Raw genomic sequence first — 12712 nt, forward strand, 5'->3', positions numbered from 1 at the left:
GGAACAGCATGGCGCAATTTTTGACATTGTGTACATTGGATCGTAAATTAGATTTAGTTACAAAAATGTGTAGTATTAAAAAAGATACTAAAAGGAAAAAACAATGATCTATGGATGATATCGAAGTCAAAGGATTCAAGGAAATTACGTGACGAGGCTATGAGTAGGATCGAACATGTATCTATGGTCGCTAGCTATCGACAGAAACTATTGATAGTCTCGTGTATACTGTAGTGCAGATGGAAATGAATGTATTGTTTAACTGTTTAACTAAAAAAAAAAAAAGAGAGAGAGATAGAGAAAGAGGAGAGAGAGAGAGAGAGACAAAAAAGAAAAATGATTAATTTCTTCATTTGCTTCGCTTGATATGTTATGTTAAACAGAACTTGCACTTCCGATCGAGAATTATCATGTCACGATCGGTAAGGCAACTCACTTTACACGTATGCCAAATGAACTACGAAAAATTTGTCCAAAATTGTTGGAATGCACGTATACGTCCCATATATATGTTACAGATACGAAAAATAAACGTAATTCAAAATGGCTTTCGATCTTCAAATAACTACATTAATGAAAATACGGTAAACTACAACTTGATTCGACTCGACTAATCGGATCTGTTGATGAATCGAATAGTAAAAACGAAGAAGCAGGGGAAAAGAAAAGAAAAAAGAGGAATTCTAAGAATGTATGTAAGAAACTAGACGGATTCTTTGCCCTGTAGTTTCGTGGCAAGATCGACGACGAGCTGCTGGTACACCACAGGATCTATGTTCTTGCCGAGCTGATAAAGAACGAACCAGTCACCGATCTGGCACTTCTCAGCGATGGTTCCGATATGCTCCGGCTTGGAGAGGCGCGATCGGGCACGCAAGAGCACTAAGCGAAGTTTCGGCCCGGCTACTACCGCGGCACGGTACGCCAGGGTCAAACCGCTCAACACCGACAGAATGATGAACCAGAACCAGAGGAACACGTATATCTTCTCGTTGACGATGTTTAACGGTAACACGCAGAGACCATCGAATTTCTGCACCGTACCGGACGCACCATATTTGTGGAAGGTACATTTGGTCACTTTCGGGAATACCCGTGACATCGGGTCGATCCTCTCCTCAGGTTCCATTTCTGTAAATTTCACCACGTCCGAGCCATAGGTGGTGAACTCGCCATCCAAGAAGAAGTCCATGAAGTAGATCTGGCCGACTACGTTAACGAAATTTAGCACTTCGCAGAGGAAGAAACGGAATGCGTAAAAATTCTGAGTGTGCCAATTCGAAGCGAAATACTCGACTAGTAATTTCCTTCTTTCCGATTTGCATTCGTCGCTCATTACTGGGCAATTTAGGTCTAGAACTAGCATCTTGATTCTACCACCTTCCCAAGTCTTCCACAGGTAACGTGGCACGTAAAACAATATCGCCTGGAAGAACAGCGTGAAGCACACCCACTGATAATATTTGTGGTACTTGATTTCGTCCTCGCCATCGACGTGGGACGCAACACCTGGTTGCACTATGTCTTTGCCGACTACGCCAGTTCGATCAGGGATCGTGAACGTCGAGTAGATCCAACAGTAAGTGTCCATCACGTGAAGCGGTATTTCGTCCACGATACAGTCTATAGGGTCTCCGATATATTGCCTGGACGTGACCAATAACGAAAAAGCAATTAATATGATCACCGTAGCTTTGTAGTGCAGCCGGAAGACATTATTGTCGATGCAAACGTTGTCTAGCTTGAGCAGTCCCTTTACTGAACCGAATACGTCAAACATGGTTGATTATTTTCCTTCGAACAGGTACCACAAGAGAGAAATCGAGCGATTTATCCCAATCGCAAGTTTTACTTTACTATTTACCAATCAAACCGGACACTCGGGTTGTTGATGACCCGCGCGACGTGACGCCGCGCGTCAAGAGGCGTCAAGAAGCGTCCCTGGGCCTCCCTGCACACGCACAAAAACAAACAGCGTTCAAAAAATTCGTTTATCGCGATAATCGTTGTATTTCTATTCGTTACCGATATATCTATCACTGAATAAATTTCGTTTACCGAAATCTCGTTCGAATTTCCGAAAACACGTGTGTTCCGTTCCGATCGTTCCGTGACCACTGCGCGCGTGAGCACGGCTCTACCGCAGCAAAGCGTCACCGAGAGCGGTTGTGTCGTAATGGCTGCGTTCAGAAACGCTCTACGACACGAGCACACGAGGACATGCCGTTCCGTAAGCTGCTTCCTTTTGCTCTTCTCTCTGTCTATCTTCTTCTTCGTCGATTCGCTTCTTCTCTCTTGCGTATGTATACCGTATAACGTCTTATCTCTGTCTCGCTTGCAGATTATACACAGCCTGGTTGGGGACGCTATACTATACGTTTACTTCTGCTGCACACCAAGATTCTATCCCCACTTACGGACACGAGAAAACTCGTCTCTCTTTCTGTCTCTGTCTGTCTTAGGTTCTCTTTCACACTCTTGTCCCTTTACTATAACCTAACCCCACTTTTCGTCTCTTTTAACCGCCGCGTCGGCCCGGATCACAAGAAACTTAGGCCCGTCGTTCGTATAGGTTCGATTGTGCTCGGCTAACATCGGTTCCAACGTTCCAGCGAAACCTCCAGACGCATGTACGCATGCGTAATCGAAAAAGCAACCCACGCCACTCTCGTGTACGATCTTATTTAAATTTAAGGATAATAGCCATGAAATATTTGTTTAGAGCGTTACTATAAACATTTACGCTTACAATAAACGTAGTTTCTTTCGTTTAGTAAATTTCGATTATTTAATCAAAAGTTTAAATGCTGTCTCTTCAATTGAAGGCTTGTGAAGAAAGTTTTGAAAGAATATACGCTGCTTAAATAGAATAACCAGTCAAAAATTGATAATTGTAAATTACTTCTTTATTGGTAATAGTGTCATTTACCTTGTTTTCCATCTCATATCGTTAACTCCATTCTCTTTAGTTATTTGAGTACTACCGTTTTTATATAGCTCAATTTTTATCGAATCGAATATTTTAGAATACAACGGAAATATTTGGCATGAAAATATTTTGTAATAAAATCATATGCTTGAATTTTATTAAAGCAAAATATACAAGGGGTTTAATTCAACAGGATTATTAAAAAAAGCTCGAAAGAGGTAATCGGAATAACTTGCACTATATGTATTATATGTTTCGTATTACAAATACCAGACTTAACATACCACTTTCTATCTGAAGTTTTGCACCGTTCTAGAATGATACTCTGTAATGAATAGTAATTATCCCTAACAAATAATTTTTATTGACCTCCATTACTCCACGGATTACTTAAATTAAATAAATAGGTAAAAGCTACTTTAATCTCAAATCGATATGTAGATTAATTACTATTTAATCTGAAATCAGCAGACGCTGATAATTAGACAAATTAAATCGCCTTTATAGTAAATTATGTATTATGAGTACACATGATCTGTTCATACACATTAATAGAGGTAGTCAATCACAACCTTATATTCTTTTTATCACGAATATTTGTAATGTTAGTATTATGCTTAAATGTCATTATCTATTTCAGTTATGCTTTATCGATAAGAAGATTCTCTGACATTGCATTCCAGTGAACTCTTTCTATAAATTGATTTTGCTATATCATATCCTTATCTGCAGCTGACGGTAAGTCTCCGGTAACGTAACTGTATCTCTATTTGATTGTCACGGATCTGAATCGTCATTGGCATTCTTGGAAGAATAACTTTAAAATCTGAACATTAATAAATATTAATAAATATTAATAAATACTTACGTCTCTTAATGGCAAACAGATTATTATATATTGTTATATATTGTTATATTAGGTTAGTTATACTGTCTTGCAGATACTACTAGACAAGCATTACAATCACAATTACACTCTTTACTGTCAAAGTATTATGGGATTTATTTTATTTAAGCAAAATTATACAAACAAATACAATTTTAATATATAATATAAATACTATTATACACTTTGTACAAGTATATAAAAAATAAAACCAAGGTCGGTCCTGTGGCGCAACGGATAACGCGTCTGACTACGGATCAGAAGATTCCAGGTTCGAATCCTGGCAGGATCGGAATTTCTTTTTTCCTAAAACATATTTCATCCCTTAAATGATAGAATCAATATAATTTTAGGTCAACTGTACTAAACAATTAATTATTTTTATAATCCGATAATGCATTTCTTTTTCTTTATATCTCACAAACAATGTCTCAAATATATTTTTTTTTCTTTTCTTTTCTTTTCTTTTCTTTTCTTTTCTTTTCTTTTCTTTTCTTTTCTTTTCTTTTCTTTTCTTTTCTTTTTTCTTTTTTCTTTTCTTTTTTCTTTTCTTTTTTCTTTTCTTTTTTCTTTTCTTTTTTCTTTTCTTTTTTCTTCGATTTTTTTCTTTTCTTTTTTTCTTTTCTTTTTTTCTTTTCTTTTTTCTTTTCTTTTTTTCTTTTCTTTTTTCTTTTCTTTTTTCTTTTCTTTTTTTCTTTTCTTTTCTTTTCTTTTTTTCTTTTCTTTTCTTTTCTTTTTTTCTTTTCTTTTTTTCTTTTCTTTTCTTTTCTTTTCTTTTCTTTTCTTTTCTTTTTTTTTTTTCAAAATTAAAGCACTGACATCTTACAAGAAATACATTTGTCATATATCTATCTTTACTGGATTATTCATGCCATCTTAAGCTGAAAGCAGTCGGATAAAATAGAACAACTATTTTGTTTCATAGTTGATCATGAATTGTATTAAGAAATGCTTTGGATATTCAAATTGCGAGTCAAAACATTTTTATCGAGAAAGTTCATTTCCCTGTCTTAACCTTAACCATTCATTTTCAGTCTCTTCTAACAATACAAATCGCAGTTTGACTGTACTTTCTCTTACTGATTAACTGTTAAGCAGGTAAACCTTAGTTATTCGAAAAGCTTAAGAGAAAGGTCGACGATAGAATGCAGATACGCGTGGAAACGTCTATAGTCAGTACGATCTTCAGCAATACATGTCATACCTACTCAATTCGGAATGACTTGAAGGAATATATTATGATATCTAGTTCGCGAACAAATGCCGGAATCGCTGCTATTAATAGCCACGGGCCGATCCTGAATTCCAACGAAGGTAACACGGTATAGAAGGATATCTACTTAATGCCCTGGAAACTAATTGGAAGCGAGCGTAGTCGGTGGGTCAAATAAATTAACCCAGTATGCACACGAAAACCGGTTGCAAGACAGTGTAAACCGAGGACTATCAAGGCAAGCACGAAGACGTTCCTTCACAAGGAATCTTTAAATTGACAGAATAATTCTGCTTCTATGTCGTTCAAGTATCGAATTACTAATCTAATCTTTTCCCTTATTATTAATGATTCAGTAAAAATATACCAAATATTACTTCTTCAAATAGTTTCAAATTAAACATAACTTTATAGGTAACATCTTTTGTTCGAGGAAATGATTTCATTGCGAATAGGAATCGTGAAGATAGATGGATCGAATAATGATTTAAGAATGCATGAAGGTTCGATGATCGTTCGTCACTGGCCTGGATTATACCGCTGCTTGCATTTTATTGTGCATTACTCAGCTCTCTCGAACGAAATATCCGTTGAACCGACGGATTTTTGACTGAAAAAGGTTTCTCTTACCTGTGGTCTGTGGGTAGGCGTTGACGTGGCACGATACTCGATACATCAGCTGCTGCAGACCTACCTGTGACTTCTCCGTGGAGAATGGCGCGCGTTACAGAAGAGTGGGGCCAAAATGAAGGGACCGGTTTTTCTGGTTTTCAATATCTTCGACCCTCATACTCTATTCTTGTTACTTTCGTCACGATCGTGCTATAGGATATGTATGTATGTGTAAAATATGTATTTTGAACGTATGTATATATATAGTATACATATTTACTATATTTCATTCCCATTTTACGCCCTCCTTTGCCAAACATAATTTTTCAACTTATTCACTTTTGCTTTAACTGAGATACAGGATTGTCGAGTTATTCTAAAATTTTCTAGCACCCGAGAGAAAAAAATCGTCTCAACTCATGCTGTATACGATTGAGCTATAACGAAGGGGACATATAGCGTCTGATATTGATCACATTGTTTATGTTTCCTTACTTAATGAATTAATATCGTTCCACTAAAAATTCAAATGTACATATATACTTACGTATATTTAATGATTGTTTTACTTGAAATACAATTAGTGAGATTCCTTTTTAGAAATATTTATACCAGGAAATATTACATAAAAAGTCAAATCTTTCCAATATGTTTAATTAATTAATTAAAAATATTTTTATTTATTTATTTATCTATGATCATATTGTAAACTTATAATAAAATTAAAATGTGTTCATGTAAATCAAACTATGGTATAAATTGAGATAAACTTGAGCGTAAATAGAATAATCAGTCACTTAAATATGTAACATTCCGAATGCTTACTCTATGTTGCATGAGTGTTACTATCATGAATAAAATTATGTAAATGACCAGAATCCTTCAATCATTGACAGAAGGCTTAATTGTAAAATTATTATCTTAAAATTCTATTAAATTAAATTAAATTAAATTAAATTAAATTAAAATTCTATAAGTTTTAATGAATAATCGACTTAAATTTTGCTTTCATTGTGCAAATCGTATCATCCAATTCCTAGAAGTGAAAGTACATAATTATGTATTGCAATCTGTTGTAAGTTTCATAGTCATGCGCATGTAACAGTAGCGCAATCTACAATCAAGGGACAGTCACGATATTTAATACTAGAGTTTCAAAGAATGTACAAGTAATTTTTATTACATGACGGAACATTCAGTGAATTATATCGCAACTGTTGAAACAAACTGATAAATCGCATCCTTTTGGTTAAAACTCATTATCTGTTTAACGATATCGTGAATTTTATCAAAAATTCGACGACGTGATGTTAAAGAGAGTGTCTCCAATAAGAACATAGTTATCGTTACAGTTAAATTTTTCTTGTTTGAAGTTGGGACGTATACATGAATATATGGATTAAAGATGTCTATTTCGGTAATTACTAATCGATTCCTTATGGTGTTAATGAATTCTCATCACTATTTATTCAGAATTGCATTTGTTTGGTTTTAGGAACAGGAGATACTATATAGTCCCAGCAAATGGAGTAAGAGGTTCGATCAAATGCAAATATTATCAAATTATTATAAATTTGCTAAAAAGGGTAAGTTGAAATTAACATGAAATCGAATTAAAGTAAACAATAATTTATTTATATTATTATAGTTACCGATGATGCTCGTAAAAATTGTAAATGCGAATTAAATATTCCGTATGGAACAACAGAACGAACTAAATATGATATCTATGGAGCTGACTTGCCCAAAGGTATGTTATTCATGTTACGCATGTACGCATATTAAAGGTTTTAAATTTTCAGTTTGTTTCAGTTTTTTGCAGTGTAAATAATTTTAAATATTTCACTTTAGCTTACTTCCATTATGGTATTTTGAACAATACATGTTTCTTCCAGATTCCCCCATATTTATATTCATTCACGGTGGTTATTGGCAAGAAGGTAGCAAAGATTTTGCTGCATTTACAGTTCCTGTCTTTGTTAATAAAGGAATTAAAGTAATAACCATTGGCTACGATTTATGTCCTAATGGTAAACTGTATTTCTTTCACATTTCTATCTTTCTCTAGATACAAAATTTTAAAAAAATATTTAAAAAATATTTTAATTAATATTTATATTATGTTTTAGTCAAATTTGGGGATATAATATCTCAGATAAAAATAGCGATTAAACATATATTAAACTATGCATCGAATCTCGAATGTCGGTAAGATGCACATAATACTTACATGATAATTTTGTTAATTTATAATATAATGATAAAATTGGGTGGATTCTTATAGGAATGTTTGGCTCTCTGGTCATAGCGCTGGCGCACATTTAGCATCCAGCATTTTGTATGATAAATTATGGTTGGATGAAATGACGAAAAACGGATACTTAAATCTACTAAAAGGTATCGTGTTAATAGGAGGCGTTTATAATTTGAATCCCCTGCTCGATACGAATATTGTTACGCCTTTGAAACTTACAAAGTAAATATCTGAATACTTATATAGACTATTTACTTTAGTTCATAATAATATGTAACATATATGTTTTAGAGATGAAATCAACACATATAGCTTTACCACTCTTGATACCAAAAATAACACACTCATCCAAGGGTTGAAAGTTATTGTAACTATTGGGGAATGTGATTCACCAGGACTTATTAATGAATCACGCGAGTGTACTCAGGTACTCGTGTTATTCTAAATAAATAAGTGACAATTTTTTCCTGCTCTAAATAAAAATTTGTAATCTTATATTCTTTTCATTCTAGCAACTTATTACAATAGTAGACGATGTTCATTATATATTTCTTCGGGGAAATATTGACCATTTTAATATCATGGAAGAACTCACGAATGAAGAATTTATTTTGACAAAAGTGATACTAAATAACATCTTTCATGAATGAAAAAGAATAATTTAATAACATAAAATCAGAAAGAATATAGAAACATATAATTTTAATGCGATCAGATAAATTTATAATATTTAACATATAAAATTTGTATATATATATATATATATATATTTTGATATTCGTAAAAAATTTATTTAATGTAATATATCAGTATACTAATACATTGTTGCTAAACTACAAATTGTTTGTAAAAAAGTTATTACGTTTATTTACTCTAGACTGTCTATTGGTCATCTGTCATTTGTTAATTTTGCATAACAATGATCACGACGAACTGCTTTTAACTTTTCTATGAGTCATTTAGATTGTGACGTTGATGAAAATGTCTTTGGACGTTGCAAAGTATTTTCCTTTTGTTTCATGGGTAGCACTATCATTTGATTAGACCGAAGCACAGAACTTGTGCTTTTTTGTTTCATTTGTGAATTCTGTATTTGATTAATATTTGTTTCCTGACTAACTAAATTCGATGAAATATTATTTATACTTGTAAATTTTGTATTTTTATCTATAGCTTGTGGCGAAGATATGATCTGACCGTTTCCTAATTTAGTTACATTACGCGAATCCATATTTTTAGTATTCAATCTTACATAATTATTTGTAATATTTTTTACATTAATTATGCTTTTACCTGTTGGTATTACAAATGTCTTGCAGTTACCTTTTACAATAGGAATTACCTGAATAGTACGAACCGAATTTTCTTGTGTAGTATCTTGTGTAAGATCTATTACATTTTTAGCAGTTAATGTCTTTAATGTATCTTCACTTTCATTAGATTCACCTACTTTCTCTTGTCCATCTTTCCACGTAATCGGAGGTTTAGCAAAAGAGCGTACTCGTAACAATGGCTTTTCTTCTGCTTCTTCTGCTTCTTCTGCCTTATCCTCTAGTGACTTGTCATCTATTGGATTTTCACTTATTATATTAGGATCATCCTCTACAACACATATATGTAATAAAATCTACATGTTTTTGTTCATTCTTCAATGATTAACTTTTTTTCATCACTAACCTTTTGTTCTGTCAATAAGAATTTTATTATCTGTTGTGGTTGAGAATGCTATATTAGTTGTAATATTTAAATGCTTTGTCATATTAGGCGCTGATATTGTGTCATTTTGTATTATCGACTCCGATTTAAAATTATTTTTATAATTAGATGTATTCACAAAATCGTTAACTTTTCTTGATTTTAAATTGTCACCCTTATGATCTTTTAATCTATCATTGATTTCTTGTTGGTATATTTCTCCCATTTCTATATCGGAGTTAGCTTCTCCTGTATTAGATTTGGCTTCTGTATTTGTTTTATTTTTAGATGTTTCACTTCTATCAGTACTATTCTCATCTTCCGATGAACTACTTTTATCGTTATCTGTATCCAGATTTACATCAATGTCACTAATGCCATTATCGTCAGCCTCATCATTATCATCATCTTCTTCATCATCATTATTTTCTATGCTATCATCATCATCTTCTTCATTTTCTGATCTTTTAGGATGAGTAATCTGATCTTTCATTTCTTCTTGTTTCTTTACATATTCCTCAAATGTATCTGATAGTTTCTTCTCACCAATTCTCTTGTTCTGCATTAATTTTTCAGCTAATTCCATATCCTTTAATGCAGGATCATCTTCTTTATTTTCAAGAAATAATGAAAATGTATCCCAATAATCATTGCGTCTACACCTTTGCAAATGTTCTCCTAAATCGATGAACGCCTTTTTTGCTATAAAAATTAACAATACATAAAGATTAAATTTAATTATTTAAATTATAGTAATTACTAGTGAAATTATAATAACTTACCAATCTCACGCAGTTTTTTATTATTCAAACCTAAATTATTTATATCATTACATCTTGTCACGCATTGTAAAATATCATTGTAATCTGGGAAAATTAGTGCTCTTGTAAAATCACCAATTTTCTTCAATTTGTTTCTTTTTGATATTTTAGAATTAATGAAACTTGTAATAGCATTATTTACAACAACAATACTAGTTGTACTGAAGTCTTTTGGTCTTAGATATTGCCGTTCTGCATCAATATTTTCTCCAGTATATTCACAGTACTTATTATACAGTTCCACCATTCGATGTTTATATTTTTCTAATTTTATATAATTACTATTTTCTTCATCATCAAAATCTACTTCTAATTCTTCAAAATGTTTTATATACTTTTCACATTTTTTCATTGCATTTAAAATTTTTCTAATTTTCTTTTCTGTAGCAAGTTCTTTTTTTTGTTCTTCTTCATTATCTGCGCTAGTCAACAACATTTCGTTATCATTAATTATACTGTTACTAGTTTGTGTCATATTTGGACACATTCCAGTAGATGCATTGGAATTATTTAGTTTACAATCTCTATTTGTTTTGTTTACATCAGAAAAATAATCTCTATTTGATAATAATGTCGACTTTCCTTTACAGCAATTTTTCATTTCATTCATTACTTCAGCTATATATATGTAAAGTTTACAATTACTCTCCATTATGTCATTTCTCTTTCGATTTAAAAAATTATTGAAAGCTTCAGAATGAGCATATACAGGATCCAACTGTTCATAACGTCTTTTTAATTTATTAACAATCTTTTTCATATCATCAGAACGATCTTTCTGTAAACATAAACTAATAAACATAGAGAATATATCCTGTTCCATAGAAGAAATAGTTTTCTTCTCCTTTACAACCAACTGTGGTTTCAATAATATTTTATTTTCTTCTCTTCCTTTTTCTGTTTCTTCCTCCTCCTTCACATTACATGCTTTAACATTAGCTTTTTGAGAATTAACTTGAGAATTTTTGTCAATACAAGAACTATCAACATTTTCTATTTCAGATGCTTTTCTTTTACGTCTTTTTACTGCTTCATTGTCACACAAGGAAGCTTCTACTCTTATAGTAGTTATTAAGAAGTTAGAATGGGAGTTATGATTATCTTTTACTAATTTGATAACTGACCTTTGTGTTTCATCAGTTTTATTCTGAAACAATAACATTTTGAACTCTAAATGTCTTTCAACATGTTCATAACTTATTAAGCATAGATACATCACATTAGAATTGCTAAGAATTTACAGTTCACATAATTATATATATTTTAATGTAACAAGATATACGAACCTGTCTTGCATCTTCATCATCATCTGATGAGATACAAATAATGTCATTCTCCTTACTAACCATATTTATTATTTTATGAAAAAGTTAGATTATAATATTACAATACATGACATCCATCGCTTATCTTGCTGACAAAAAACGATAATATAACGATTAATTCTATTACAATTGCGTCAAAAGCCTTTCATTGTGTATACATACTAGCGTTTGTTTAAAAGTATATACACGTTTCTATTTAGCCTGCTATAACATCACCTTATTTTTGTTTCCACTTTAACAGTATAGATAAATTTGATTAAGTAAAACTAAAAGTATGCAATTCAATATTGATTTAGATGTTTTCATTGAAATCTTTATCTTTAAAGGTTAACAGTTGAAGAAAAATTCGAAATTGTATTCTTAAAAATAAATAATTCTTATATACTATATTTACAACGTTACAATTAATTATTAGCCTTTAGGGACTTTACTTCCTCACGTTACATACCACCTTAATCACGCAACTTTAAGTTTTATTGGAAAAACTTTGTCAAAACAGTCTATAGGAAAGAAAACTTAAGAAAAAATGGAATAACGCCATTCTTCCGCAATTTTGTAAATTATTGTCATAAAGGAAAAAATAAACCAGTAGAAGATGATAATACCTGTTTTAGATAAATTTTATCCAAGAAAGCGACTACATAAAACTTTAGAAAAAAATAAAATAGAATATTAGAATAATTTTTATTGACGTTAGGCGATCAGAATAAAATATAAATTTCCAATATTTCTATAACGATACAATGTTTTACGTTAGTGTTTTTATTACTATTTAAGGTTAATCTAACACTAATTTTAGGGTCAAACCTAAACGATTTTCTCATAGCATTATTAAGTTGGTACGAGTAGAAACTTTAAAATAATAATTAGAAAAACTTATTCGCACAATAAATATCGAAATATTGTACTTGCATCGTACTCTTATTTTTTAATCTTTGAATACGATACATTATATTGATGAAAATTTAGAATCGAAG

General features: G+C 31.8%; 3 protein-coding genes and 1 non-coding gene across 9 annotated transcripts; 2 read left to right on the forward strand and 2 right to left on the reverse strand.

Annotated features, from left to right (window-relative positions):
- Positions 1-252: 252 nt before the first annotated feature.
- On the reverse strand, positions 253-2694 carry LOC126865402 (innexin inx2). Its single transcript, XM_050617858.1, has 2 exons — positions 2059-2694; positions 253-1951 (listed from the first exon to the last, which is right to left on the reverse strand). The coding sequence occupies exon 2, from the start codon at positions 1778-1780 to the stop codon at positions 704-706; it is 1077 nt and encodes a 358-aa protein (XP_050473815.1). The 5' UTR covers positions 1781-1951; positions 2059-2694; the 3' UTR covers positions 253-703.
- Positions 2695-4034: 1340 nt separating this feature from the next.
- Trnar-acg (transfer RNA arginine (anticodon ACG)) lies at positions 4035-4107 on the forward strand. The gene has a single exon. It is a non-coding gene; the product is annotated as a tRNA-Arg (tRNA).
- Positions 4108-6286: 2179 nt separating this feature from the next.
- Positions 6287-8752, forward strand: LOC126865405 (kynurenine formamidase). 2 transcript variants are annotated; one of them, XM_050617862.1, is made up of 8 exons: positions 6287-7057; positions 7114-7226; positions 7289-7390; positions 7536-7670; positions 7770-7848; positions 7925-8116; positions 8186-8321; positions 8407-8752. In XM_050617862.1, exons 2-8 carry the CDS (start codon positions 7187-7189, stop codon positions 8542-8544), a joined length of 822 nt encoding a protein of 273 aa, XP_050473819.1. In that variant the 5' UTR covers positions 6287-7057; positions 7114-7186; the 3' UTR covers positions 8545-8752. The 2 variants fall into 2 exon arrangements, with proteins under 2 accessions (XP_050473819.1, XP_050473818.1); XM_050617861.1 differs by having other exon boundaries at positions 6290-7057; positions 7136-7226.
- On the reverse strand, positions 8577-12504 carry LOC126865395 (protein PFC0760c-like). Of its 5 annotated transcripts, none has more exons than XM_050617839.1 (5): positions 12341-12504; positions 11697-11824; positions 10372-11557; positions 9572-10291; positions 8577-9496 (listed from the first exon to the last, which is right to left on the reverse strand). In XM_050617839.1, the coding sequence occupies exons 2-5, from the start codon at positions 11757-11759 to the stop codon at positions 8850-8852; spliced, it is 2616 nt and encodes an 871-aa protein (XP_050473796.1). In that variant the 5' UTR covers positions 11760-11824; positions 12341-12504; the 3' UTR covers positions 8577-8849. The 5 variants fall into 5 exon arrangements, with proteins under 5 accessions (XP_050473796.1, XP_050473797.1, XP_050473795.1 ...); XM_050617840.1 differs by having other exon boundaries at positions 11697-11820; positions 12341-12503; XM_050617838.1 differs by lacking the exon at positions 12341-12504 and adding an exon at positions 11898-12334 and having other exon boundaries at positions 11697-11820.
- Positions 12505-12712: the final 208 nt, after the last annotated feature.

The sequence above is a fragment of the Bombus huntii genome, chromosome 5, assembly GCF_024542735.1.
Source record: "Bombus huntii isolate Logan2020A chromosome 5, iyBomHunt1.1, whole genome shotgun sequence".
NCBI classification, from domain to species: Eukaryota; Metazoa; Arthropoda; class Insecta; order Hymenoptera; family Apidae; genus Bombus; species Bombus huntii.